The 26,770-nt window shown below is 42.1% G+C and overlaps 1 protein-coding gene across 3 annotated transcripts; it reads left to right on the top strand.

The window, feature by feature from the left end:
* Window positions 1-762: 762 nt before the first annotated feature.
* On the top strand, window positions 763-26,495 carry dennd2da (DENN/MADD domain containing 2Da). 3 transcript variants are annotated; one of them, XM_079173066.1, is made up of 17 exons: window positions 763-993; window positions 5,494-5,560; window positions 5,664-5,750; window positions 5,879-5,944; window positions 13,085-13,132; window positions 14,268-14,363; window positions 17,661-17,836; window positions 18,480-18,592; window positions 18,691-18,760; window positions 18,861-18,938; window positions 20,304-20,444; window positions 21,641-21,789; window positions 23,345-23,516; window positions 23,629-23,679; window positions 23,775-23,856; window positions 23,935-24,180; window positions 26,171-26,495. In XM_079173066.1, the coding sequence occupies exons 1-17, from the start codon at window positions 964-966 to the stop codon at window positions 26,254-26,256; spliced, it is 1,758 nt and encodes a 585-aa protein (XP_079029192.1). In that variant the 5' UTR covers window positions 763-963; the 3' UTR covers window positions 26,257-26,495. The 3 variants fall into 3 exon arrangements, with proteins under 3 accessions (XP_079029192.1, XP_079029193.1, XP_079029194.1); XM_079173067.1 differs by lacking the exons at window positions 763-993; window positions 5,494-5,560; window positions 5,664-5,750; window positions 5,879-5,944 and adding an exon at window positions 8,422-8,642; XM_079173068.1 differs by lacking the exons at window positions 763-993; window positions 5,494-5,560; window positions 5,664-5,750; window positions 5,879-5,944 and adding an exon at window positions 8,573-8,577 and having other exon boundaries at window positions 13,082-13,132.
* Window positions 26,496-26,770: the final 275 nt, after the last annotated feature.

Raw genomic sequence — 26,770 nt, 5'->3', positions numbered from 1 at the left:
CTGAAGTCAATCATGAACACCGACATGACTGAAAAGTCTACCCCAGTCATTTCCTATCAACTAATACCATTTACATAGGTAGGAGGAGACAATGTGAGGGCCCTGAGAACCCATTTCTAAGGGCCACTTCTTGGTGTTGAATCAATTTGTTGGTGTCATGGTTCGAGGACGGCAGTTTGGGGTTTGAGAGGAGAGGACATGGCCTGGGGGAAGTGAGCTGGAGGTGGAGACAAAGACAGGGAGTCAGACCAGGCAACCCAACAAAGATAAGAGAGTCCTTGTGACAACTTCTAGTCAAGTCAGTTGCCCAATATCACAAAGTTGCTTCAAGGTGCTTTAAACTAGCCCTGTGAGCAGTCCCTATATTGATTTAGTGAATACTCGTGGATGACTTTAAACTCTGCTGGGGGGGACCAGGACTTAAAAGACTACGCCACTGATTTAGCATTACACAGCTTTAAGACTGTTGGTCTCATGATGGTCAGTTTTAAAAGACAGATAGCAGTTGTCGTCCTTTTTTTTATCCCACGAATTCTTCTTCCTTGTAACTCTGTTGTGTCTGCCAACACAAGCATACTCAGGTTTGTCGAGTGCATATACAATAATAATGGTTCCAAAAGCCGATGAACAGGTTTCACTGCACAATACACAAACACACACACCCACACACACACCCACACCCACATTGCGTTGCAACGTCATTGTACTTTGGTTTGACATTGAAAGAGGAAATCCCAGCCTGAGACTGAAGTCCATCGACCACACACTTCAACTAGTGCACTTCCTCTTACAGTGCACTTGCTGCTTCATCGTCACCAACAGCAGTTGTTTACAGTGCCCGTGTAAGCTGAGCAGGAAAACATTAACGCTGGTATTTATCGGTTGAAGGAATAAAAAAATCAAAGTTATGACAAAGTCAGAACATTAGAACCGGATTCAGTTTCTTCTACTCAACCGACACAAATGGACAAGACGTCACAGCAAGCGCAGGAGGTGAGTGAGCTCCTTCCATAAACCATGCTCTCTGTGTTTTCACTTCAAGGCTGCTTCACTTGTTTCAGTAGGCTCAGCTGTGATTAACTTGACATTCGTATGCTCACTTTACATATTTATTGAAATCAGTATCTGAACAATATCATAAATGAAGGTAGCAATTAGGAAACCAGAAGAAAAAAGAAACAGCATGGGGAAATGTAAAGATGTTATAACATCTGAGATATTTCCTGTGAATGTCACATGACAGGAGGAATGGAGAACTTTAGCAGCTTCACTTTTACTTCCTGTGGTAAGAATTATTGTGCACACCACTTTAGTATTGATTCTAGTGGAGGGGAGTGTGTGCATTTCTTGACTTGAGGGTAATGTCATGTGTAAAGACATGAAATGTACCCGCAAACATATCGCTCGACTATCAGCGATTGCAACTTCCTGCACACCTGTCTCAGCGAGCAACGTCTTTCCTGATCTGTCCAGGCTTTGCTGGCTTCCATTGACAAATGATCTACTTTATATGGTATTTATTGTAGCGTGAAAGAAGTTTGATCATATGATTCTAAACGGTACCCTGGGGCCACTCCATTACTATAAGCTGAACAAAAGCATGTGTTCCATCAGGGTGTTTATGTTTCAACAATGGAGTTTCAGCATCAGAGCAGGCGCAGACAGAAGTGCTGATCAAGCCTTAGGTACTTCTCCCACTTCCTCTACATTGTCCAAACATTAGTCATTACTTTGTGATAACTTGATCAAGCAAACTAGTCCGATAAAGTCAAAGTTTATATGATATCTGAAAAGTAGGACGGTGCAGGATCTTGAAGTCTGATCCAGCATGTACAAGGAGTCAACGTAATTAAATAAGAATAGGTTTTGGTTAATATCATAGAAATAGAAGAGTACAACCATCATTTTTGTGGTCAGTTGACAGATATGAAAGAAAAATGGTGATTGTTGTTAGTTGTCATGATGACAACACACGTGTTGGTGCAGCACGCCAGTAAGAGAGCGGACGCAGCTATGAAGACGGATGGCTGGCTAGTTACCTCGTAGCTAGTGGAGCCTGTGGAGCCTGTGGAGCGGCGGGGAGTGAGGCGGACTGTTAAGGGCACCACTGCTCTGCCACCCATTATTTACAATGGATTAGCAAAGCGTGGGCACAGCACACCGCTACTCAGATTATTTACTTTTAAATTTGAAAAGTACCAACACGCCAATGTATTTATACTGTCAAATAAATGTCCTGCATTCAAAATTTTACTGAAGTAAAAGCGCAATTATTATTTTAAAGTTACTTGGAGGAACTTTAACTGGTTAGGAAACAGTCTCAATTTAATACTGATGCCTCTTTATGACCTACATAAGTAAACGAGAAGATTGTCTATTTCTATATAGTTATTCTTAATTCTGGTCGGTGCCACCTTGTCCAATTAAGGCAAAATCAAACGAATCCATCAGGTTCACCAGAAGAATCCAGCAGGGCCTTTAGCAGCAACCAGCCCACTGTGGACAGACCCAGATCTGACCTGCAGTCGGAGGAGGAGAGCTCAGCTCCCAACAGCAGCGTCTCCTCCTCCTCCAGGAACAAAGCTTCTCCTCGATTGATCCGCCGGTCCCCGCTGGGAGCCGACACCGACTTCACGCTGCTGGAGGCCCAGGCCATATTGCTGAGCCCTCTAAGGGCGGCACAGCAGAACCAGAACCAGGTCTGAGCAGGATAGACTCTCACACCCTGCTGCTGCTTGGCCTGCTGCCACCGCGACCCGACCCCGGATAAGCGGAGGAAAATGGATGGATGGACCCTGCTGCAGTAAAGATAGAGACTTTTTTAAAGGGACTCGGAAACTCTACCACTTTTGTCCACAGGGACCGCCAAAATCAACACAAATTAAAAATCCTTGTAGTACCTTTAAGTAAGTAAAAGTAAAAGTACTCATTCTGTGGAAAAATGGACTGTGTGAGTGTTTATTGATATTTATTACATCACTGGCAAGTTATCCGCTTTGACAGGTTTGACAATCAGCCTTGGTGCAAGAACAAGTAAGAACATTTATAGCAAGGACTAATGTGCGTGATATCAGAGAATACAATGACCTGCTTTATTGAACTGGAAGCGATAAGCCGAGGAAAAGCACTGCAATTCTGTCATAAAAGAGTGTGTTCGTGATGGAGTCAGTGTAGAAATCACCTCCCGTATTGTGTAGTTACAGGCGTGGTCACTATGGCGACTGAGGCCATCTGTTCTTTGAAGTGAAAGATAAGCCAGAGGAAGGGCAGGTGTGCACACGTATAAAAGCACTCCAACGGCCACTAGCCAGAGGCCTCAAATAACATTTGCATTTTGGTGGTCTGATGTGCTTTTTCAGGGCTTCATTTTAAGTGAGTCTTCATTTGTTTGTCTTTTTTTTATTCTACCACTGGAAGGCCCCAAAATGACTTATTTCCAACTCTACACGTGGAGACTTTTTAGGAGAAATATACTTATTTGCTTCCTTTTTGAGAGTAAATTGAAGATGAAGATCAATATCGATGTTAAGTCTGAGGGTTAAGTACAGATCTGGAGTCAGGCAATGCTTGGCCTAGTTTAGCATAAACACTGGTGGAAAGGGGAAAAGCTAGCCTGGCTCTGTCCAAAGTTCAGTCAACACATCTAAAGCATCTGTAACATGCTTATTTAATCTTTACATACGCATGGAAAAAAAACTACAGTTTGTGGTTGAAGTGGTGGAACTATTTCTTGTCAAAGAACAGCCTGACTGAAGTGCTGGGTGGATGGATACTGGACAATTCCTGGAACTTAATTTGAGCACTGCTCGGGAGATGATACTTAATGAAAGTGCTAAATACTTTCAGGGCCATGTTCACTATACCCCGTTTATTCAAAACAAACACGAAACATAAAACTCACTTCCTGTGCCAAAGATCAATAACTGTTAAAGCTTGCAGAAACTGCAAGTTCCGCTAGTGACAAGAGCAGAAAACTGACAATGTTTTACAACTATAACAAACTGATATTACAAATACTTTACTTTATGACACGCTCCACTAACCCTGCATCGATGCATTCCACTTGTACACTGGTGGTTTATATTGCCGGGGAGTTTTCCCATAGGGCACCAGCATGTCCTGTCATTTTGGTCGACTATAAATAGCGTCCGTGTCTTCCCATGCAGAACCAATAATGCTCATATAAAGTTCATGCAGTTGAGTATTCAAACCGAGCAACAACGGTGGCTCAGTGGCAGTAAAGGAATGGTGTCTGTATAGTGGTATCAGTGTCAGTGACCACGCTGACTAAGCCACGTTAAAACTAGACAGTGTGAGCCTGACCACCAACTGTTTACATGAAATGCCTTCACTTTCTAAGTCATACAAAAATAAGTGGGAATGTACAGTATTGCAATTAAAACACTTTACGCGAGTTTAAAGCTTCACTTATTATTTTTGCTACTTGTTTAGACTTACCGATAGGAGGGCCATAGACTGTAGATGAGAAGTGGACGTCACCCATTGGTTTGTGGACTGACATTTTGAAGCCTTGAGTTTGGCGATTTCCCTGTCGCCATCTTGGATTACGGCCGTCGCCATGTTGTTTTTTTTGCAACCAATGAACAGAAGTTACCATATATGGATTGCAGAGGAGTGATGTAGAGATGCCGTCTACGGCTCTGGTAGCGGCAGCGACCTGTCAATCATAGTAGCCCCGCCCTAAAGCATACTCTGCTTTATGGTCCGTATTGAAGAAGACTTGAAACTAGAGATTGAGACCATAAACTCATGTTTACAATGTTTACTGAGGGAATAAATCAAGAGAGAAGTAGAGTCATTTTCTCATAGACTACCACAAAATCTGACTTCTTTTTGCAACCGGAGGAGTCGCCCACTGCTGGTCAGTAGAGGAAATGAAAGTTTTAAGACACTTTGCTTCACTCGGCAGAACCGGAGGTTGCTGCCTGAGGAGGACAAAACATATTGACACTACAGGATCACCAAAATCCAACATGGTTCGTCCTCTTCGGACCATAATTATCCACGGCAAAGATCTTGGCAACCTGGCCCCTATATCTACATTACTAGATCAATCATCTAATGACCAAATCACTCTGAGGAGCAGCAGCCTGATGAGGTGGATTTATCACCTGATATGTGATCCCACGATTCTCAAGTGAACTTGTGACATCACGAGAATCCAGCTGCCGTGAAAGGAGGTGTTCATCCTCAGGGGACCAAAAGATGCCTATTGAAAATGTCTTTGAAACCCGACCATTAGTTAAGACACGTTGGATCAAGAGTGAAGATTGTGACCTGACAATAGCACTAGATGAAAGGTCAAGAGGTCACCAAAATCATTAGGAACAGTAGCTGTTGGGATACAGATAGACATGTAACATGCTTATTTATTTTATGAGGAAGGTGGAAAACTAGACCACTAATTGATTGTATGCTTTGCCTCTTATTTCATATTTAATTTAAATGTATCTTTATTCTCCTTTCTCTCAGAATTTGGAGCAGCAACTGTCGCCGAACACCAGAAAGAGTTCCAGCTTCTCATCCTTCCGTGTTAAAAGTAAGACAGCGGATCATAAAATGCATATTATACAGACACTTGCATCTCTATTAGCCCTTTACTCATTGATGACTCTTCATTGTGTCGATGTGAACCTCCGCAGAAAGGAACAACAGTTCTGATGACGCTGAATTTGCGCGGCGGAGAGGGTTGCTGTCATTTTCATCAGTACGGGAGACATCGAGAAAGGGTAACTGATGCACTTCCCCTTCAGTCTATCTAAAAAATGATCACAGACAAAAACGTGACAGATCAGTTTCATTATGAAGAACACAGACTGGTCAAACCTTGTGGGTTCTTTTTCATTTCTAATCCTAGAGTCAGTCCCACATGAAGATGGTGCCTCGCAGCCGAACCGTACCCAGAACCAGGTGAAGCAGACAGGTATGTACGAAGGGACAACATGAGCATTGAGTGGACATGGCAAAGTGTGGAATGCTAAATGGGGCCTTAGCTAATCGGCATCAACTGTTTCATTCAGGCTTTACAATCATTGGCTCATTCACCAGCTGCTTGAGTTAATACAAAATGGATTTTAGACACCGCATGACAGCATGCTGTCAGCTCACCATTTGCACCAGACATTCTAAAACACAGGTGTCAAACTCAAGGCCCGCGGGCCAAATCCGGCCCGCCACGTCATTTTATGTGGCCCGCAAATCCGGCAGCAAAAAAAATTTAAAAATAACAAATAAATATATATATGAAAAGTTAGACTTGCAAATAAAAATATCCCCATGTTCGAAATTATGAGATAGAAAGTCATAATTATGAGATAGCTATGATTTTTAATATCACAATTATGAGATAGTAAGTCAAAATTGTAAGTTACTTACACACAACAGTCATATAAGCAGCTCTTCATAGGTTATTTGACATAGAAATGGATTGTGAGTACATTGAAGACTACTTTAAACGTGGCTTTACATCAGATTAAATACTTCAATTGCTTGTTGTTTCACGTGGGATTGTACTCAGCAAACGCAACCTTGAAAGGATTTCAAGCAAGAAGCAGCTCTGGCATAGAAAGAATAAAACCGATGTGGCAACCTTCATTGAACAGCAACTGGAAACTGGTCAGTGTCATGGTTACAGATGGATGCACCAAAAGTGCCATGGGGATATTTTTATTTATATATCTTATTTTGTAATTTCTTTTTTGCTGCCGGAAATGGGCTTCCATATAAAAGGCATATGATTGTCTTAAAGTTAAGGTCTATGCTGCTTTACAGTGTACAGTGACCAAGTACCAAATCTCCCACAATGCATGGCGATTTTGTGACCCACGAAATGACGGCATTCTGCCCTGTTGGCTCTGTAGGCGAACTGCAGTGGGTCCAGGAGTGGATCGGTGAGGGTTTTGAGGTGGGACAGGGCCAGGCGCTCAAAAGACTTCATAACCACAGAGGTCAGGGCGACGGGCCTGTAGTCATTGAGTCCTGTGATCCTTGTTTTTTTGGGGACGGGGATGATGGTGGAGACCTTGAAGCAGGCTGGTACATGGCATGTCTCCAGGGAGGCGTTGAAGATGTCTGTAAACACCGGAGACAGCTGATCAGCACAATGCTTCAGGGTGGAGGGAGAGACAGAGTCCGGGTCGGCTGCTTTGTGGGGGTTCTGTCTTTTAAAAAGCCTGTTGACGACACTGGGGCGGGGGATGGGGGGGGGGGGGCAGGTATGGGTGGTTGAGAAGCTGTTGAGCTGGGGGGGGGGGGGTCAGGACTTTCCCACTGTCTATCAAAGCATTCAGTAAAAAGTATTTAATTTGTCTCCGCTTGCAGAAGCTAAAAGCAATATGTCATAAGCAACTTAAAGCATTTGATTAAAGATGGTCAGGGGTTTCAGAAAGGACCATTTTTGTTAAGGTAATAGAATACAAATTGGCAAAGCGCCTGCGACATTATCAACATGGAATGACATACTGATCCATTTGAAAAGGGGTTGGAGAGAATAATAAATAAAAAATATCTAAAGTTTTGAGATTAAAGGTATGAATTCGTGAACTCGCATCTTTGCAGATGTCGAGATTAATCACAGAAATCCAATACAGGCTTCATACAACGTAGTATTGCAAATTATGAACTATTAAAGGGGCATTCATAATTTGACATGTCATGGTCTTTTTACTAGTCATATAGATGAAGCTTAAGTCTGATAGTATACATTGTATACTGAGTATACTGTTATGACCATATTTTCAGATCTGCCTTCGCAAGTCCCCCAATTGTATTAGAGTGCATTACTATAGTACCCTGGAGAACAGACCATATAGTTTCCTCCCAGTTCTATGGAGAACTTCAGAAGGTTAGTTGGAAAATATGCAAGCTATTAGCCCTTTGGAAACTGATGTGATCAGGTATTTGAAGGCTTCACGGATGTAAACGATATTTTACCGCTGTGGGTATTTCTCTATTTACAACCTGAAGGTATAGTAATCAGCATCTTCAAGTGTCTTTACAGTCTTGTGAAAGTGGAAGAAAAGTCATGAAAGTAGTTCTGATTCAGCTCCCTGACATTTACTGGCTTCGTATGAAGTTAAAAGCTATTCTGACCTGCTCTTACTCAAGGGGTTTGAGTCACTGTCTGCTGGTTGTTGCTTCGCGGTTACAGCTGGAAGGACTTAAAGAACAACATGCACCTTTTTGTTTCTGTCAGCCTGTCGAGCTTCAACGAGACCTTGTAGTTATTTTAACTTGACGTGTGACTGGCTTGAATTAATTTACACGTCGCGATTTCCCATAACTGCTGTAGTAGCGGTCAACATTAGGGAACGCGTTAAGGGGCGTTTTTGCGGACCTGACTTGAACGCAACACAACAGAGGACACCAGCGCTTGGGCACGCTCCAAGCAGCAGAAGCTGTTTCAGCCTGTGAAGCACGCGGATAGGGGCGGTGAGCGCGAGCCGGGGATGCGGTGTATGTGCAGGAATGGAGACGATAGAGTGCCTCTGCTGTACTACTGAGTTTGTGGACAAAAACAGCCGAGAGGACTGCGGTGTGTTTGCAGGGTGAAGCAGATATGAGTGAAGCGGTAGTAAAGAGAAGAAAGGGGGGTCGACTGACGAACCTCAGGAGCAGATGGAGTGAGTACTGAACACTGTCCACTATGAATTCTGTGACTGACGTAGTCTACGTAGATAGGACAAAACCAAAACCACTGGAGAAGTTTACAAAATGATGATCTACGTTGCTGTTAAACGGTGTTTTGTTCACCAACTAACGTTAACACGTATCGTTGTCAACCTGTTGGCGCGTGCGATGTTTACATGTCTCGCACAAGTTGTATTATATCCGTGTGTTAAGTTGTCAACCACTTTAGTATGTAAATACGGTGGACAAATATAGTAAAATAAAGTGCATAAAGCATGCTGAAATAATGCATGAACACGCCGAATGAGTTATGGACTCCAATGTAGTGCAGCGAGTTTAGTACCTCTCACGTCAGAACGTTAAATCCGCCTCTTTCTAAACTCAGTTTGGTATTATTTGGCAGCTGTCTGATATTGGAATTTAAATACACGTTTTATTTTCCGTAAAACAACGTTTTAGTCGTTCACTGTGTCAATCCAAAACCAGACTTCTGGCCATGACAAGTGCACACCCAACCCCAATGTCCCCTAAAGCCTTAAACCCTGAACCCTCAGGGACTTACTGACGTCATCTGTTAAATAGTTGAGTGTGAGAGACTGTGAGGACTTAAAATTGTGTAAATACTATTGGAACAGCACTTTACTGCGTCATATTAAGTTGCCATGACAACGTCATCACGTGTTATGTACGATATTGTTTATTTATTTAATACTTTGTACTCCCTGATTTGAACCTCTTCCAGGCTTTCGCCTCACGAGAGGAGAGGTTTTTGTCAAATAGTTTTTTTCAAAACCACTTCAATGACAAAATGAAATGTTTGATAAATACATCTGTGTACTATAGTCTCTTTCACGTGTTTATGTACCATCTTTAGTCCTTAATATGTTTGTCTAAAGCTGAGCACCCATGTGCCCTCTTCTTTGTTTACCTTTTTTTTAACATCTCAGGCTTCCACACTTCCCACTGGTAACCTGCGTGTATAACGTCACATTGCTATGAATTGTGGGTAATTCCCTGAGAAATGTGGACTTATGGAAAGGGTTCATAAAGGGCTCAAAATGTCTGTGAGAGAGCCCTCCAACACGACAGAACTAGACCCTCACCTACTTTGCAGGCACGCGCCCCCAAGTCTGTGAGTGTGGAGATTGGGCCTATAAAGTTACTTCAGCATGGTGCCTAACTCGATGCCTTGAATCTTGACATTTTATTCCACTAGCTCTTAGTTATTTAACGGATTCATTCTGATGATGTGGGTCACTTTGAAGCCCAGGGAGCTGACATGGCAGTCACACATGTCTCTTTTGTTGCAGTCCATTTGAATCGCTGGTGTAATCAGAAGGATACCAAGCCACCGTTCACATCTGAAGTCCAACACCTATTCCTACTCCCGCAGCATAGCCTGTGTGAGGCTCTTCATGGCTGGCTACATATTAAGCCAGGAATGTGGCTGTTGACACTGAAAAGGGATCCCCACTGGTGATGAAACAGCATTTTGGGAGCTCCTGTCTGAATTTGGGACTTTTTGTTAGGGCTGGACTGATAAATGAGTGGACAGATTTTATATGGAATCTACAATTTGCAGGTTTTCTGAAGGAGAAATAGAATTCGAACAGGATTCAGGGAGTTTTTGTGTCGTGCACTAGTGACGGGCCCATTCCTTTTCTTATAGAATTGGTTGGAACATGTTCAGGAGCCTGAGGGCAGCAGGCTGTTGAACCACTTTTGTTTACACCCTTATCATAGCTGAACAGTAGCAGAACATCTAGCAGTAGCATGTAGCTGAAGACAGGTTTGCTCTGATGTCATTGTCGATGTCAAGAGTAATCTAATATAGATTTAGCTCTATAGTTAGTATGTTTCTCGGTAGCTGATTGAGTGCAAACCTGTTCAACTGCAAGGCGTTAGTGGGGAAACACTGCCGTTGCTATTGACACAGGGCAAACAGACTGAGGTTGAGTAAGGCGGACTTTAGGCTTAGATTAAAGGTTGTTGTTGTCAGGACCCAGATTGAAAGTGAAACCTTGACAATGTCTTTATTTAATCTCGTCCAGGATAAACTCGTCTCGGGCACGTTCAGCTGTACTCATTCATCATGTACTGTATTCATTCATCATGTACTGTACTCATTCAGCCTTTTAACTGAACGCATACGGGTATGTCCAAGTCGGTGATAAACGCAAGGTCATGTTCAACAGCAAACCAGACATTGCAGTGACACAACCGCACACCAACAAGAATGCAGTTTGTGGTCCAGTGTTACCGGTTTTTGTCATCGGGTGATCCACTTGGGATCAGAGCTTCTGTTTGTGTTTGGCGGCCTTCTCGTTACCAGCACAGTTCAACACGTTAAACAGGATCTAACAGCTTCTTTTTCCTAAGAAGGGCGCATGTCCAACCCATATTTGCCCTCACTGGGCTGAACTGTGTGGTTCCTTTTATAGAACACTGGTTGAACTGCAATGTCTTGTGTCGACACAATTATAAATGGGCTTTTGCTTTGTTTTTCTTTGCAAACAAATGATCCTATTTATAGTTTGGTTTGGAGATGTCCACCTGTGAAATTATAGGTGTGTAAGAAATTATTGATACAAGTATATTTGTGTCTTTACTCAATTGGTCAGTTTTTTTTGACTACATTCATTTTTACTTCGCCATATGAAAGTAAATTTAACAATTGGTACAATTTTGGTATGACATTCCTTGCTATAAAATTAATTTAAAAAATACAGGTCTACTCTGTAGATGGTTTCATGTGGCAAACAATAATTGTTTGCTCTTCATTTCAACAGTAATGCATCTCCAGACAATGTGGCTTCATAAAGAATAATTTCTCTCTTCAATGTGGAATAAAAATGCACGTCTTACTTTTGGTAATGAGTTCACATAACATGAGATGCCTTATCGACTTTTATGTGGGACAATTTCTAGCGAGGTATCGTTCTTTCTCTCCGTTCTCTCTTTCAGATGGGACCAGTTGAGAGATTTGCTCTTTGTTTGTCATGATTTCATTTCACACACTTGAGGTATTTCCCTCTTTGCAGTAGGAAGTCGGAATGTGGTGATGGACTCTTGGAGTTTCCCAAGTGAGGTTCAAATTGTTGAACTGACGAATATTTTCTTCAAATAGTCGATCAACAGATGAAATCAAACACTGATACCAGCTTTTTTTTCCAAATGCTGTTTATTTATCATCTGACATCGACAGTTGTCTTTTTTCCCACAGGGCCTGAATGCAGCACAAGTATGAAAATTCTTTCCTCAGAGTCTGAAGTAAACAAATGATTCAGCACTGTTAGAGCTGCAGTATACAGAGCATTGATATGGAAGAGCTGTGTTGCTGATGGTGGTTGTTCTAGTACAATTGCTAATCCGGATGGATAGGACTGCACTTCATCTACAGTACTTACTAATATCATATGCTCCACAACAACCAGAGCTCCAGTATGTGTGCTATTAGCTCTCTGCGCAGTGATGTTTCCTGGTTGTCACCAGTCTGTGTTCACCACAGCATACTTTACTTTCTGCTTTCATGGTAGTTGAGTGGTTTCGGTTTCTTGGTTGAAGCGGGTCAATATCAGGTTTTTGTGTTTCAGAAGTTTGCCAAGCTTACTTCAGAAAGTCAGGTTTAGATGAGTCTGACCCAAGTTACCATGGAAACGTGACCTGGTCCTCGTCAACCTAGTTTTCAGGCTGAGCTTCACCTCAGACTAAACCGACGTTTCTATCAGTCTGCTGCACCCAAACACAATGCTGTGTACAGAAGGTCAACCTCAGTAGTCCCTCAGAGCACATGAGACACTGAGCATCAGTCACTGCTCATTCAAAGCCCACATTTCAAGTAGCTGCACAGTGCTCTAGGCTACATAATGTGCTTCTAAACTTCAAACGCTTCAAACATTTGATTTATTTCACTACTTAGATTAAAACAAATGAGTACATTTTCCAAAAATCTCAATGTGAACTAAATCAAATAAAAGAAATGAGACAGACGCCAAGAAATACTTTTATTAAGAAGGTAATTGAACAGCATTTCCATGGCGACGTTGTCCCTTGTACAAATGAAATGGTAAAATAACTTCCTGTGTAATACCCATAAATCATCTGGCTGGGCTCATTTTTCATACGTGAAAGTTGTTCGATGTCATGCTTGGGGATTCAGCCCCTTTGTGATAGAAAGGAAACTCGCATTTCAGTCAGGAATGAGCAGCGCTGGAACCAGACTGGACTTAGTCTGACCTCGCGTTCCTTATGAAACAAACACATCCTGGGTCAGTTTGTTTGGCTTCTCAAAGTCTTCCTGAAACGATCCTCCAGATGTGTTTTTCCTCCACTTTGGTTGAAAGTACAAGTGAACGCAAACAGAACATGAAATTCGTATTTGTTAGTGACGTAACAGTATTTATCAAACTGACGGTTTCTCTTGTCTGTTGTCCAGGTGAGCAGCCCAAAGATAACCTCATCTCCGATGTGGCTGGGAAACACAGTGAGTATAGTCGCTGGAGACACGTTTCTTTTGACTGCACAGAAGAGTTTCTTATATCCATTTACCCTGGATAGTCAAATACAAGGTTTTAGGTCCAATCACTCCTCAAGAACTAGAATAGATCTTTATTGTCATTGTGCTTAGAACAATGAGAATATTACACTAGTGACTAGTGTAATGTTCATTAATATAACAGTTAGTATGATATGATAGTAGAGTGGAGCGCAAATAGTCCACAAAAACTCTGTCTTTGGAGTTGGGCTGGGCGATGTGGCCAAAATCTCCTATCCCGATATAGATCATGTCATTTCTCAATAACAATATCTATCGGGATAGAGCATGTTTTCTGATCATTTAATAATTCTCTTTGAAATAAGCACATAGTAAAGCCTATGTGTGAATTAAATACCCAACAAATGAGAAGCACTAGTTATTTTCTCATTTTATTTAGAACTTTAGTACAAATTAACAGTTTCAAGTGAAATTATAAATAAGAATAAATATAGACCAAGCCTATATTGCCATATATATTATAAAGAAATGTAAAAAAATATATACAATAGACATATTTATATTGTGTAGCCAATATATGTCATCATATTGCCCTGCTTTGGAGTATTTATTGCCCGTAGGCTTGAAGAGGAGAGCAGCTGTTACAATAGATTCTAGTGACAAGAAAAATACATTTACAGGCACTAGTTATGGCTGTGCAATATATAGATATTGTATAGATATTGTGAAATAAAACTTGATATTGTAATGGGGCATAACTATGGTATTTTCCTGGTTTTGAAAGCTGCATTACAGTAAAGGAATGTAATTCTGTGAACTCGCCAGACTTTTCTAGCTGCTCTGTTATCTGCCTTTACCACTTAGCCATTTTAAATATTCTGTGAAAGCACTAATAGTCAACCCTACAATAGTTGCAATACTGATATCGGTGTATTTGGTGAAAAATATTGTGATAATGGATTTTCTCTTCCGCCCTAGTACCAGTGTCACTTGACTCCAACCTGAGCAATCAGCCAGGCCACTTCAACCCCTTTAGTTGCTTGGCTTTAAACTATCAGCAGGAGTGAATGCTGTTGTGTGAAGGCTCTCAGTACTGAGCAGCTTCTGCTTCTGTTTTCTGCAGCAACCCTCCCATCAGGTGAAGATGAAGGTGGACGACAAGGGGCCCTCAAGAGGTTCAGTGCCATGTGGTCCTCCTTCCGCAAGGGCAAAATAGATAGTGAGTATTATATTACATTACATTGACACATCAGAGAAAAACAATTCACTTTTTTTCCTCTTTTTTTTTTGCATTACAAGTACTTCCACTTTCTTGTTCACTGTTACCTCGGTGCCCTGAGTGTCAGACCAGAGAGTGGAGGAGGTGGTGCTGGCCGTTCGATCACGCTGTGGTTGGGGGATAAACACTGTGTGATATTTTCTAGTGGGGTGTAGAGTAAGGTAGAGTAGAGTAGAGTAGAGTAGAGTAGAGTAGAGTAGAGTAGAGTAGAGTAGAGTAGAGTAGAGTAGAGTAGCCATTCTGAACACATAGTGAACAGACATGACGAACAGTGTTGAGTTGTTGTGATCAGAGTTGTGCTGCAGACACCAGGGGATTTCCATCAGGCTCCTCATTTCCTAAAAACACACAGACAGAAGGCTGCCAGCCTGAGAAAAGAGCCCCTTGCTGGGGCTCTTTTATTTTCAACAAAAAGGGAGGAATGCAGCAGAGAACACGCGAACAGGCTGGCAGCCAGTGGAGAAGACAGGATGAAGCTGGGCTGTTGGAATAGGCTGGATACTGCTCTCTGAGCAGAGCCGGGATCAGTAGAGTTGTCTGGGTCAACGTCTGTAAGCAAACATTTGTTCCAAGGATTCAAGGGTCATTTATTGTCATTATGCAACACAGTGATGCACAACTAAAGCCAGTTGTAGCCCATTTTCAACAAAACAAACTAAACTAAAACAGTAGTACATTCCTGTCGTGCATTCTTTTAATTTGCATCATAAGGAATGTAAAGAACAGCAACAGAAACTATTTTCTGGTCAGATGACATGGCCGACATCTTCACATTAAAAACTCTACATGAGGAAAAAGACATTGTCCATCAACTGTGACTGTGTTTGAGCATCAAGCATCATGATGTGAACACAGAGTCTTCCTCTTCTGGTCCACCAAAGTCCTGAGTCATCAAGTTCAGCTTGATCCTGGAACACGATGGATCCAGGTCTCTGTGAAGATGTGGGCTCAACAGTCACGAGCTCCAAGTGCTTTCATCCATCTTATTTTTCTGCGACTGAACTAGTGGAGTAGCCTCAGGTCCTAGCTGGGTTAGCTTAGCTTCCATCTCGGCTCTCCTCCCTCCCAGTTTGGTGGCGTTTGGTCCGGCAGGTCTGGCTGGTTGGTCGGCCGTGGAGCAGTGATCGTCTCAAAGTCCGCTGCTCTTAATCCCCACGCTTCCTTTTGTGATGAATGTCTTCTGTCATCTGCTATGAGTGATAAACACGTAAAAAACAACAAATAGACAAAAATGTAGCAAAATTCATGGGAGCTAGCATCCTCAGCATGTATTTGCGTCACCGTTGCCGTAGCAATTGTTGCAGACACTGGGAATATATGATGGAGTAGAATCAGAAGAATGAGAAAATCTATCCAAAGAGAGGATAAATCTAGTTGTATCCAACAGTTGGCATAGTGGATGTTTAGACATCCAGCCTCTGACTCCTCTTGGGCTGCAGCCAACCAAAGGAAATCTTGGTCGACTGAAATTGTACCTGCTCCACAACCGATTAGTCGAAAACTGAATCTAAATGATATCTCCAGATGAACTAACAAAGACAGAGATGAGCGCCGCTGTGCTCAGTTCAGGAGCAGCTACAGACAGAAAGCTGTGCAGAGTGATCTCAGCCAATATATTACCTCATTATGATTTTAACTTCACTGCAAGAATGACCTCATTGGACAAACCACAGTGTCGTACACCTACAAACTGTGCTGGAGCCAACAACATAGAGTGAATCACAATGTCAAATGCATAACTATCAAAGCACCTTATGAACACCCTGTGAAACTATCATGATAGTGGGATCCACATTGTCAGTGAGGTTTTCTGAGTGAGTGCAGTCTTTGATGACTCTTAACATGAGGAGACACGGAACAAATGACTACATGCAATATGGTGATAACTGACCTTCGCTGTGTCTTGCCCTTCTAACTGGCCAATCACAGCGTAGCATCGGCCAGCTCTGACAAGGGGTCCAACATCAATCTGTCTCTGCTCTATGCAACTGTTTCAGATGTTCTTCATTTTCAGGCTGGTTTCGTGGATTTTGATCTCGTCCTGGTTAAACGTTGTTACACTGAGAGGTGGTAAGAAGTTATGATTTTCTAAAATGTTAGGTTTCTCAGTTAAAAACCTGCGGAGCTAACAATAGCAGAGTACACTAGCACATCATTAACTAGCGTTAGCACTTCTATGCTAAGCTAGCTACTGAAGGTATCCCGAATGTATACACATGCTGCTTTGGCTTTTTAATGATTTCATTGTCTTCTGTCTCGACCTCCAGGTGAGGTGGTGGTTCACTTTTACACTGTGATCTGTAGCTTTAGCTTCTGTCTACATCTTTTTAACCTAGTTTGACATCCTGGAAATATCCTTCAGACACATATTGAAGACACTTCTGTCTGCTTCTCTCTGGAATCCTCGTTTAGTTTATGAATATATATCCCTGAATATTTCTTCAGGGAGTGCAGTTTGTGACAGTGTGTGGTCAATGGTAGCTCTGACAGCTAGATGGAGGAGTGGGATTTTTGTACTTGAGTAGGAAGAAATCATTTAAAGGAATAGTTCAACATTATGGGAAGTACAACTTTCAGGGGGGATCGTGTGCTGGAGCTGTTTCCTGGAGTCGTTTTGTCACTGTGTGGTTCTCAGGTTTGGTTCCATAATGCTTGTGCAGAAATCCTATTCCAAAATTGAAATTGGAATTGAACTATTACTTGAAAAGAAAAAGAAAGACGGTGAGCAAGTGGAGAAGTATCATTGCGTCCCTTCTTTGAGGATGTGTTTATAATAATTTAGACTGTGGTTACACTTGTCTTTTCTCCCGAGGAGAGCAAAGGGAGGAGAGGAAGAAAACCGGGGCCGGAGCATAGCTGAGACTGGCCGAGTCCTGTTAAGTTACCGCTGATGAAAACCCAACATTTCCTGTCCCGGCTGCTTCAAAATAAAAGCTTTTAAATCACAAAATAATAGGGGACTTTTATTGTGCAGAATTTGCTTTGACATGCTATTCTGCTATTCTTTAATAAGAACTAGTCTATTGATGCTGCAGGGAGGAGGAGAACGCAGCAAAAGTAACGTTGAATTTAAAATTCAACACATTCAAAATGTGTTTATCTACCGTTTTACAGCCGCCCCTTTACCCCTAAATGTGTCTGATCACTATCTGATCAGGTGCTGATCCAAGGGGCCTCTAAACCTTTCCATCCGGATCACAGTGGTAAACCTGGATGTATTTCCACATTTCTGTGTAGGAGTCAAAGACCCTGAGCCGACAGAGCCGCTGGGCCCCGTGGTGGCAGACAACACATCCAAGCAGCACCGCTACCTCAGTGGTCAGTACTTTTTTGAGTATCTGGTGGTGGTCAGCCTCAAGAAGACCAAAGATGGCAGCGGCTACGAACCTCAGATCACCTACCAGTTTCCCAAGGTCAGTTTGATGGTGGAACGTCCAGTAGGTGAGCCTAACAAAGCAAACCTGGAGTGTTTTTAGGAGTGAGACGGGTTACAGTTATACACTGTCCAGTTGGAGAAGGCAAAGCTGTGCGCTCTGTTATCTATATATTCCCTGGAGGGTCATTTCAAGTTGTGGCCACGAGAGGTGGTTTAAACTTCAACAAACAAATTAGGATAAAAATCGGATTGTTTCTCAGAACTATAGATGTCTGCTTTCTCTCGCTGTTAATGTGTTCTTCTCGCGCTGTCACAAGCCTCTCGCCCATGAGTAGATGAACGCTTCCTTCTGCGCGTTGATACGGTTGGCTGGTGTAGTTGGGAAGAGAGAAAATAGTTCCTCCACGAAACTGCTCACAAAAAGGTCTGTGAATTATCTTGAGTAACCGAGTCATTATTTCCTGAAAGAGACATTGATGTTGAGTTTTTCAAATACATTTTTTTGGCGAGTGCCATCTAGTCCCATTATACAGAATAAAAGGCACACACCTCTACGGACGATATCTCCAACACTAAGCAACTCGCACCAAAACTATCTAGACTGATAAGCACCACTACAGGTAAGAGGAAACGTGTATGTTAGATTTGCAGAACAGACGTGTGTCGTTGTTTGCTTTCAGAGAGATGGGATGGTGAAGTTTCAGAAAGAGGAGGAGGAGAAGACGCTAAAGGCGATCACTCTCTTTTGTTTCCCAGAGGGCATCAACTGGGCTCCTTTAACAGAATACCACAGGTACAACTGCTCCTCTACCAGCTGCTTCATCACTTTGATAACTTTGATTCCTGTGTCCATGGTTCAGTGTTTATGTCCTTTCCCTTTATGTTTTCCAGTGAGACTTTCTCCTTCATTCTGACTGAGATTGATGGCAGCAGAAGAAACGGATACTGCAGGAGGTTACTGGTCAGTGTGCAGACTGATGTTGTCTTCACTGTGTCACCATTTGGATGTCATTCTCCAGTGTTCACTTAATAAACCTCTCCTTTCTTTCTCCAATCTGCAGCCTGAAGGGAAAGGAGCTCGACCTCCGGAGGCTTACTGTATCATCAGCTCGCTGGCTTGTTTCGGCCTCTTCTCCAAAGTGTGTTCAACTGAACTTTTCTAAATCTTTCAGCTTGTTTCTCACTGTGACTAAACTCGGCCGTACTTCTTTCCGGACATCATGAATTTCCAAATTAGCAACCAGTCACTTAAAAACTATAGGAAACTCGAAAAATGTGAATTTGTAACCAAGTAGGTGTATTGTGTCAGTGGCCTTACCTTAAGCTCCAAGATCAACAGCTGTTCACTTATTGTAAGTCGCTTTGGATAAAAGTTCTAAATGACTGTAATATGATGTAATGTAATGTTCATGCTTTGTTTATCACCCGGTTCAATCATTCTGAGTAATGTTTCCCCAGAATGGAGAGCCCTTGATCACGATCGATCGTTGGCTATTGAGAGTTAGGGAAATGGCATCTTGCCAAACTAGGTGGGTGGGGTCTGTCTGCTTCATGGGTGTATGAAGAGAACTGGATACAGTGTTGGCGGCGTCGCCCCGCTCATTCCTATGAAAGTTGCTAAGTGGCACATGAAGTAAAAAATGTTTGAATTACATGTACAGAAGTCTGATAAAATGACCTGAATCTTCCGGTGATATTCAGCATCCATGAGCCCACAGAGCAAGCACACAAGTGTTTCCTTTAGCCCCGCCTCCCAGCCCTCGGTCCAGCCTCCTTCTCATTCACATGAATGGAGGAAGTAAAAAAGTTCTGGTTTCGGCTATTTCATCCTAAAATGTCTTTTATTTGTAACTTGTGACTTTGATAAGTTCACCAAATATAATTTGGGCTAGGTAGATTGAGAACAAGGAAAAATGTATGCTAGCGCCTTGCCTTCCATTTTGGAATGTTATGGAGACATTCATTTCTGACAGCAAAATGTCAATAGAAACACAATGCTGGCATTTCTTTTCTAGCACACAAAATGGCATTTTTTGCTGGAGGAAACCAAACTAAAAGATTTAAGGAAAACATTTGCAAAGATTTTTTGAATGAATCAACGATTTGGTAGAGACAATAGAAAACAAAGACTAACAGAACTGTGTTTGTGTTTTATGAGATGTAAAGCTGATCCCATTTATTATATGCATTCATGCACCATTAGCACTCAGCTCATTGCAGTAAAACATTCAGTGACTTGCTGGGTTGTTGCATATTTACATTTACTTAACCTTTTTACTTATATATCTGGAAAAATCCACATCAGGCTGTGATCCCATAGGACACTTTTTATTTGACTCAAGTTCCTCTATACGATATTCAGAGCATTAATATAGCAGTAAACAACCAGTCACCTAGTCTTGTTAAAAAAAAATTCTAATGAGAATTCATTTGTAAAGCATGAGAGTTAAAGAAGTTTGGATATATTCGTATTAATCAGTACCGTATCATGACTGTGTGTGCAGATATTTGACGAGGTGGAGAAGCGGCGGCAGATCTCCATGGCCATGATCTACCCATTCATGCAGAAGCTGAGGGAGGCTCCATTCCCAGCTCCGGGAAACACTGTGGAGATTAAGAGCTTCATTCCTGAGTCGGGCACTGAGGTCAGACCAACACCCCTCCTTATACTCATAGATAATCAACAGACTGTTTGCTCTTTTCAAGTTTAACTTGAAAGATTCACAGTAGCTCAGGTTTCCCGAAGTTTAAAACTAGTTCTGGTGCAACAGAATTATTAGATAAGATGCATATCCTCGTTTTGTTGAGGAGAGAACGAAATGCATCCAATCTGGCGTATGCAACACAATTACATAATCAGCCCATTGATATTTAAAGGGGCCCGCTTTTTGTGTTTGGCATCACACAACCGATGTTTGATTAAAACTAGTGTTTTATTTTCACATCTCTGACCATAATTCTCTGATATCATTTGCTGAAATATCCAAATGAGGCTACATCTTTAAGAAGAAGAAACACGAGCAGTCAGATAATCAGACAGGAAACAAATCTCCAGGTTAGACCAGGAAAATAGTAAAATGATCACATAGACTGTCTGTTGTAAACATTTTCCTGTACACTACCTACTTTACCTCCAAATAAAATGCTTTAGCTACAATTTGTCCACACTATCAGCTTGTTTCCAACCTGTCTGACGGCTCGTGTTTCTTTTTCTTTTTTTTTTGCCATGTCACCAGTTCTGATATCTCAGAAGTGATAGAACCGATGGTCGGTACTCAGGATATCTGCCGGTCATGAAAAGCATTTCATTCATTTTCCTCCTAAAAAGGCCTTATAAGGTATAAAAGGGATAGTTTGGATGTTTTGAAGTGGGGTTATATGGGGCACTTCTCCACAGTCAGTATTTTACTACGGTAGATGGAGTTGGGAGAAACAGACAGGAGTACCAGCACGGGAGCAAAGTAATGTACTGCTGTTGACGGGGGAAGCGGTAACGTATTTTGGACAACATCAGTTTACGGGTACGCTATATTTAGAATATTTTCACCGCTTTACCTGCCGTCAGAGAGCTGAAACAGAAACACTTCCTCCATCAGGCCACATACCATGTTTCAGCAGCCATCACAAGCTTTTACTGATGCTGGCCATTGTTTGTGCTGGAGTTACTGTGGCCAGCCCCCGGGGTGAAGTGAGGACAAAGACATGGTTCTCCAACCAATGGATGCATCTCATCCCGTCCTTTAGAGCTAAGCTGTAGTGCCTTGACAATCAGACGGGCGTCAGAGCGATTTGTCAGTTGAGTGATGACATATTTGTGACAGTGGTGGTAACTCTCCACCAGATCATCAGTCTGACCCGGCCGTTGGATTCCTGGCTGGAGCACGTGAACTTCCACACGCTGTTCGGCTGCCTGACAGACGAGGAGGTGTTGCTGGTGTTTGCTGCCGCCGTCCTGGAGAGACGGATCGTCTTCATCGCTGATGAACTGGGGTATAACACACTCACACACCCGCACAGATATAGATGTCGTGGAGACCTGATCAACCTCATTCATGCATCACTCGAGTACCAAACGTCCTGCACAAAGGGAAGAGCAGAATATGTTTTGAACTGGACGGTGTGACTTACCCGGGACGTCCGGTGACTGCATTCCATTCTGATGGAGTCAATCACAAATCAGATGTCCACTGGAGGCATTTTAGCGGTGGAGCGTCTTCAAGCAGTCTGTTATTCATCACTTTGTAGAGTAAAGATTTAAAGGGATAGTTTGGATCTGTTCAAGTGGAGTTGTATTAAGTTCTTCTCCGTGTATTACTACAGTAGATGGAGTTTGAAAAAAACAGACAGGAGTACCAGCACGAAAGCAAAGTAATAGATAGATAGATAGATGCACTTCTGTGGATGTATTTTAGACACCTAATATATCTATATCAGTATAAGGGTACTATATTTATAGTATTTCTACCACTTTACCTTGCCACCAGACAGACCTTTCAGACGGGGAACTGAAGCTGTGATATCTATCTATGCTCTCTTCAAAACACAGTGCCAGTTTGCCTCCTCCTGCCCTTTGATTAGTCAGCATGCAGGCTAAGAAACGTAAACCAAAAATAACGGTTAAATCTTTGGGAAGACATTTAGCTGTCTCTTTGTGACGTTTAACTGACCCTTCGCTAAGTTCTTAAATGCAGACTGGCCAATCATAGCGTAGCATCGGCCAGTCTCCAGATCTGCTCCATAGACTCTCATCAATAGTTTCAGATGTTCTTCATTTTCAGGCTGGTTTAGTGGGTTTGGAGCTCGTCCTGGTTAAACGTGTGATAGTGATACCCGTTACCTGGAGAGGTTAGAAGGAGAGATATGTTTCTAAAACGCTACGTTTCTACTTAAAAACCTGTGAAGTACATTAGCACATCATTAACTAGTGTTAGCACCTCTATGCAATGCTAGCTACTCAAGGTAAACTGAATGTACACAAGTCCCCGTATGGACCAACGACAAAGTGTGGAACGGTAGTGGTGAGGTGCCAGTTTGCCTCCTCTTGCCCTTGAGCAAGGCACCGAACCCCCAACCACTCTGGGCGCCTATCCGTGGGCCCCCTCACTCCCTCACAACTCTCTCTCTCTCTATTAAGGCCTGTGTGTAGTTCCTGTTTGTGCATGTGTGTCTTTCTTTCTTTCTTTCTGTCTGACTGACTGATGTTTCACTGATATAAATGGACATTACATAGAATTTGAGTTTATTACAGTACAGTTATCCAACCCTTTCAATGTTTTATTAGCCTCTATCATTTGACAGTTTGCCATTATTCAAATACTGGCTTTTCTCATAAATGGTATGATGGTATGTACTAGGGTGGAAAATGATTTGTTTTGGAAGCCGATCTGGTTTTGGAAGCTGATCTGGTGACCCTGGCATTGTCATTGCAGCTCAAATACAGAGAATAACTGAAGTGACTTGAGTTCATGATGAAACGGACTGACCCATCAAACCTGGACAGTTAGTTAGAATCAGTTCTGATATCAGCTCCCTTGTCTCCCCACAGCACATTATCCCAAGTCATCCATGCCGTAGCAGCCCTTCTTTACCCCTTCATCTGGCAGCACACCTTGATCTCCATCGTTCCACTGATCCTGATCGACGTAGTGTGTGCGCCCACCCCCTACCTGCTGGGAGTCCAGAAATGCTTTCTGGACCAGATCACCGACCAGAGTGACGTGAGTTGTGATGGAGAACACAACCAAAGCGTTGCTTAATTTCTACAAAAACAGTGTTTGTGTGTTAGAACAGCATTACTGGTGAAAGCTTTTTTTCTTCTGTCTGTGACAGCTTCTGGTGGTCGACTTGTCTGAGGATAAAAAGGAAACCTTCATTGCTTCAGTAAGTGTCGCATCAACAAAAGTGTAAATAATCTTTTGGTTATGAATTGTAATTTTGAAATTCAATTAAAACATTTGTGTGAAATTGTTTTCCAGATTGGTGATGAAAGCTCTATTCTGCCCCCGAAGCTCCAGACTGAAATACTAGAGGCACTAAGAAACAGAAAAAAATCATCAAGTGAGTCAAGTGCAACCCAAATGAAACACAGGTGTATCAGTAAGGAGCAGAAGTGTAGTTTTCTGTCCTTTGTTTCAGCGGTGGAGGAGATGAATCGGGTCGTGTCGGAAGCCTTCCTGCATTTCTTTGTGAAAACAGTCGGCCATTACAGCTCGTACGTGAAATACAGCCGAGCCGGAGAGCCGGGGGTGTTTGAAAAGAGAAGTTTCTACAAGGCCATTGATTCCAAGACCACTCGACACTTTGTCAAGAAGTTCATCCAGACGCAGACGTTTGACCTGTTTATCCAGGAGGTGGAGCAGCAGCAGCCTGGACCACAGCAAGGTGAGGACTGGCCACAAATCATTTGACTCAAAGATATAAATTAGGTTCAGATTCAATGTAGGCCTGCTGTCAGATCTCTCTGCAGGGACTTGACTTTAAAAAAAACTGGCTTCTCACAGCCTCACTCTTCTCAAAACATTAACTAATCATGAAATTTAGGTCATTGCGACACTCACCGCTTCTCCAAATCCTCATTAACAAGGATTAAAACTGACTAGAGAAGCGGCAGCGCAACAGCAAGGTCTGATGAAGGAGGAATAGCTGTGTCCCAAATCCACCCTCATTCTAATCAGCTTTTGAGAAAGTAGTGTATTCACTCTGGAAAAGTCACAAAAATGGAGTTCACTGACTTGCAGACGAGTGTGCTGGTGGTGGACACTATTGTCCCACAATGCAGTGCACAAAGGAAACGGAGGAGCTGCTCACAGCTGGACAACAAATTGTTGACGAGTCTCTCTGAAATGGTTTTTTCGTTTTTCTAAGAATTAGATAATATTTCAGAGAGTTTAGGTCTCCATGGGTTGGGCGGGGCCTAGCTAGTTCTGAAGTTGCAGCTTGTATCATTTCCTGTTGGTATAAAACAGTTTTGTATGTTTGTTCATTCATAACGGCTAATACAGTATACTAAAACTATTAGTAAACAGTACACACTGTATACAGGTAGCGTGGAGTCTGCAGCACTAGTGTTTGCAGAGTATCCAGGTGTTTTCCAGGAGTAGGAAGTGTTTTTTGTCAGCTTGATTCCGTTACTGATCTTGATGTACGACCATTTTTAACAACCTGATGAAGTTAAATCAGCTTATACTCATTTTTCACATCAATGCACAACATTAATAAACAGGAATCCTATAACATGGTGATTAAGGAATTAATAAGATAAGATCATAATAATCCTTTATTAGTCCCACAGCGGGGACATTTTCAAATGTTTTGTATCCCAGATATGTAATGAGCCGGACATTTGACTGTGTAAAAATCAACCACTGACACTGTTTCTAAATGACCTCGGACATTCTGTGTCTTTGACGGCAATGTCCTGTCGCTCGTCAGTCGACATACGACGATAACTATATCTGAGATGAGCTAATATTGGCTGATGTCTCTACTCGCATCATTATTCTAACCCTGTAGGAGTATCTACAGGCCAGGGCCAAGGAAGGCTGAGCACCACCACAGACATGCCTCATATTGTGTGTTCTGCCTGCTGTTAGCGACTAACGTGATAGAACTTTAATCTTGAATGTTTTCTATCCATAATGCATCTTGGGAGACGTAGTTAACTTTTGCCCGAAATGTACACAGGCTTGTACCTTTGACTTTTTAGCAGAGAACCAGATATTTTGTTTCAGATTTTTGACTTATGACTTGTGTAAAGAGATTATGAATGTGTTTGGAGAATTCAGAAGCACATTGCATACACCAACATAAAATACTCGAGGGCAGATAGTATCTCTGTTTTGAGCTGCTCACTTTTAAACTCAAAACCAAACCATATTTAGCAATTTTATATTAATATTGAGCTAAAATTGCATGGCCTTTCTTAACTAACCCAACCACCATATCATCTTGCAACATCAGTTCCAACAGCTACATGGGTTAGGGCCACAGATCTCATCTCAAAGTCAGAGTTATGTGGTCACCTTTTCTTTTTTACCTTTGCTGAATGCAATTTGTATCTGTAGCAGAATTGGACTTCATTGGACAAAACACATTGTAGCTTCAAAGCTACTAAAGGTTACTGCTCTTGGTTAGCATTCAACAATTACTGTGAAAATCCTAACTTGAACAATGTACACCTACATAAAAATAGCTCATTATTGAATTAATCCACTCGGCTAGCTAGTTGTATGTAGTCTAGTTATCACATTCGGAACAATATCGTGTTTTACTATCCTGTTACAGAGTCTTTCAACTTGAGCTCACGTTAAAACAACTGAAGGTTTTTCTTTTCCAGTGCACTGATTCAAGCTCTGGTCCTTTTGTCCTGCAGGAATATTTCACAGAAAGGTCCTTGAATATCAAGAGAAGGAGAAGGAGAAGAAGAAAAAGGAAAAGACAAAGACAAAGAAACACTAGCTCTCAGCGTGGGACCCTGGGTGTATATAGGGGATTCATAGGAAACAATATGAATGTTGCACTGTGTGTTTGATGTCCCGTGTCAGTTTTGGTTTTAAACAAGTGTGTACCAATGTGTGAATTACTGTATGGCTATGTTGCTGCTACTTTGTGAAACACTGGCAGAATGTGTTGGTTCTCAGCCTGTGGCCTGACGAGCAGGGAAATCATTTCACATAAAGATTAGTTTTTTAAGCATACACCTACAGTCTCTGATTTCTTTAGGCAGCCGGGCCCCAATGGCTGGACGTCTTTTGTGTCTTACTAACAAATAACTAAGTCCTCTGCTGCAAGACTCATCCTACAGTTTGAGGAGCGGCCTCCTCTGCCTCTATGGATATTGTCAATTAGATGATCAGAATCAGCTTTAACGGCCAAGTAAGTGCGTAAGTGTTTATTTTGTTGCTCTCAATGTACACACACAGACATACGGCTTTAACAAAGGAACAACTAGATAGGTGCAGTTAATAGAAGA

Source organism: Pholis gunnellus, assembly GCF_910591455.1.
Source record: "Pholis gunnellus genome assembly, chromosome: 2".
Classification (NCBI taxonomy): domain Eukaryota; kingdom Metazoa; phylum Chordata; class Actinopteri; order Perciformes; family Pholidae; genus Pholis; species Pholis gunnellus.
Note: the sequence above shows the minus strand (reverse complement) of the source record. Positions and strands in the feature narration are given on the sequence as shown.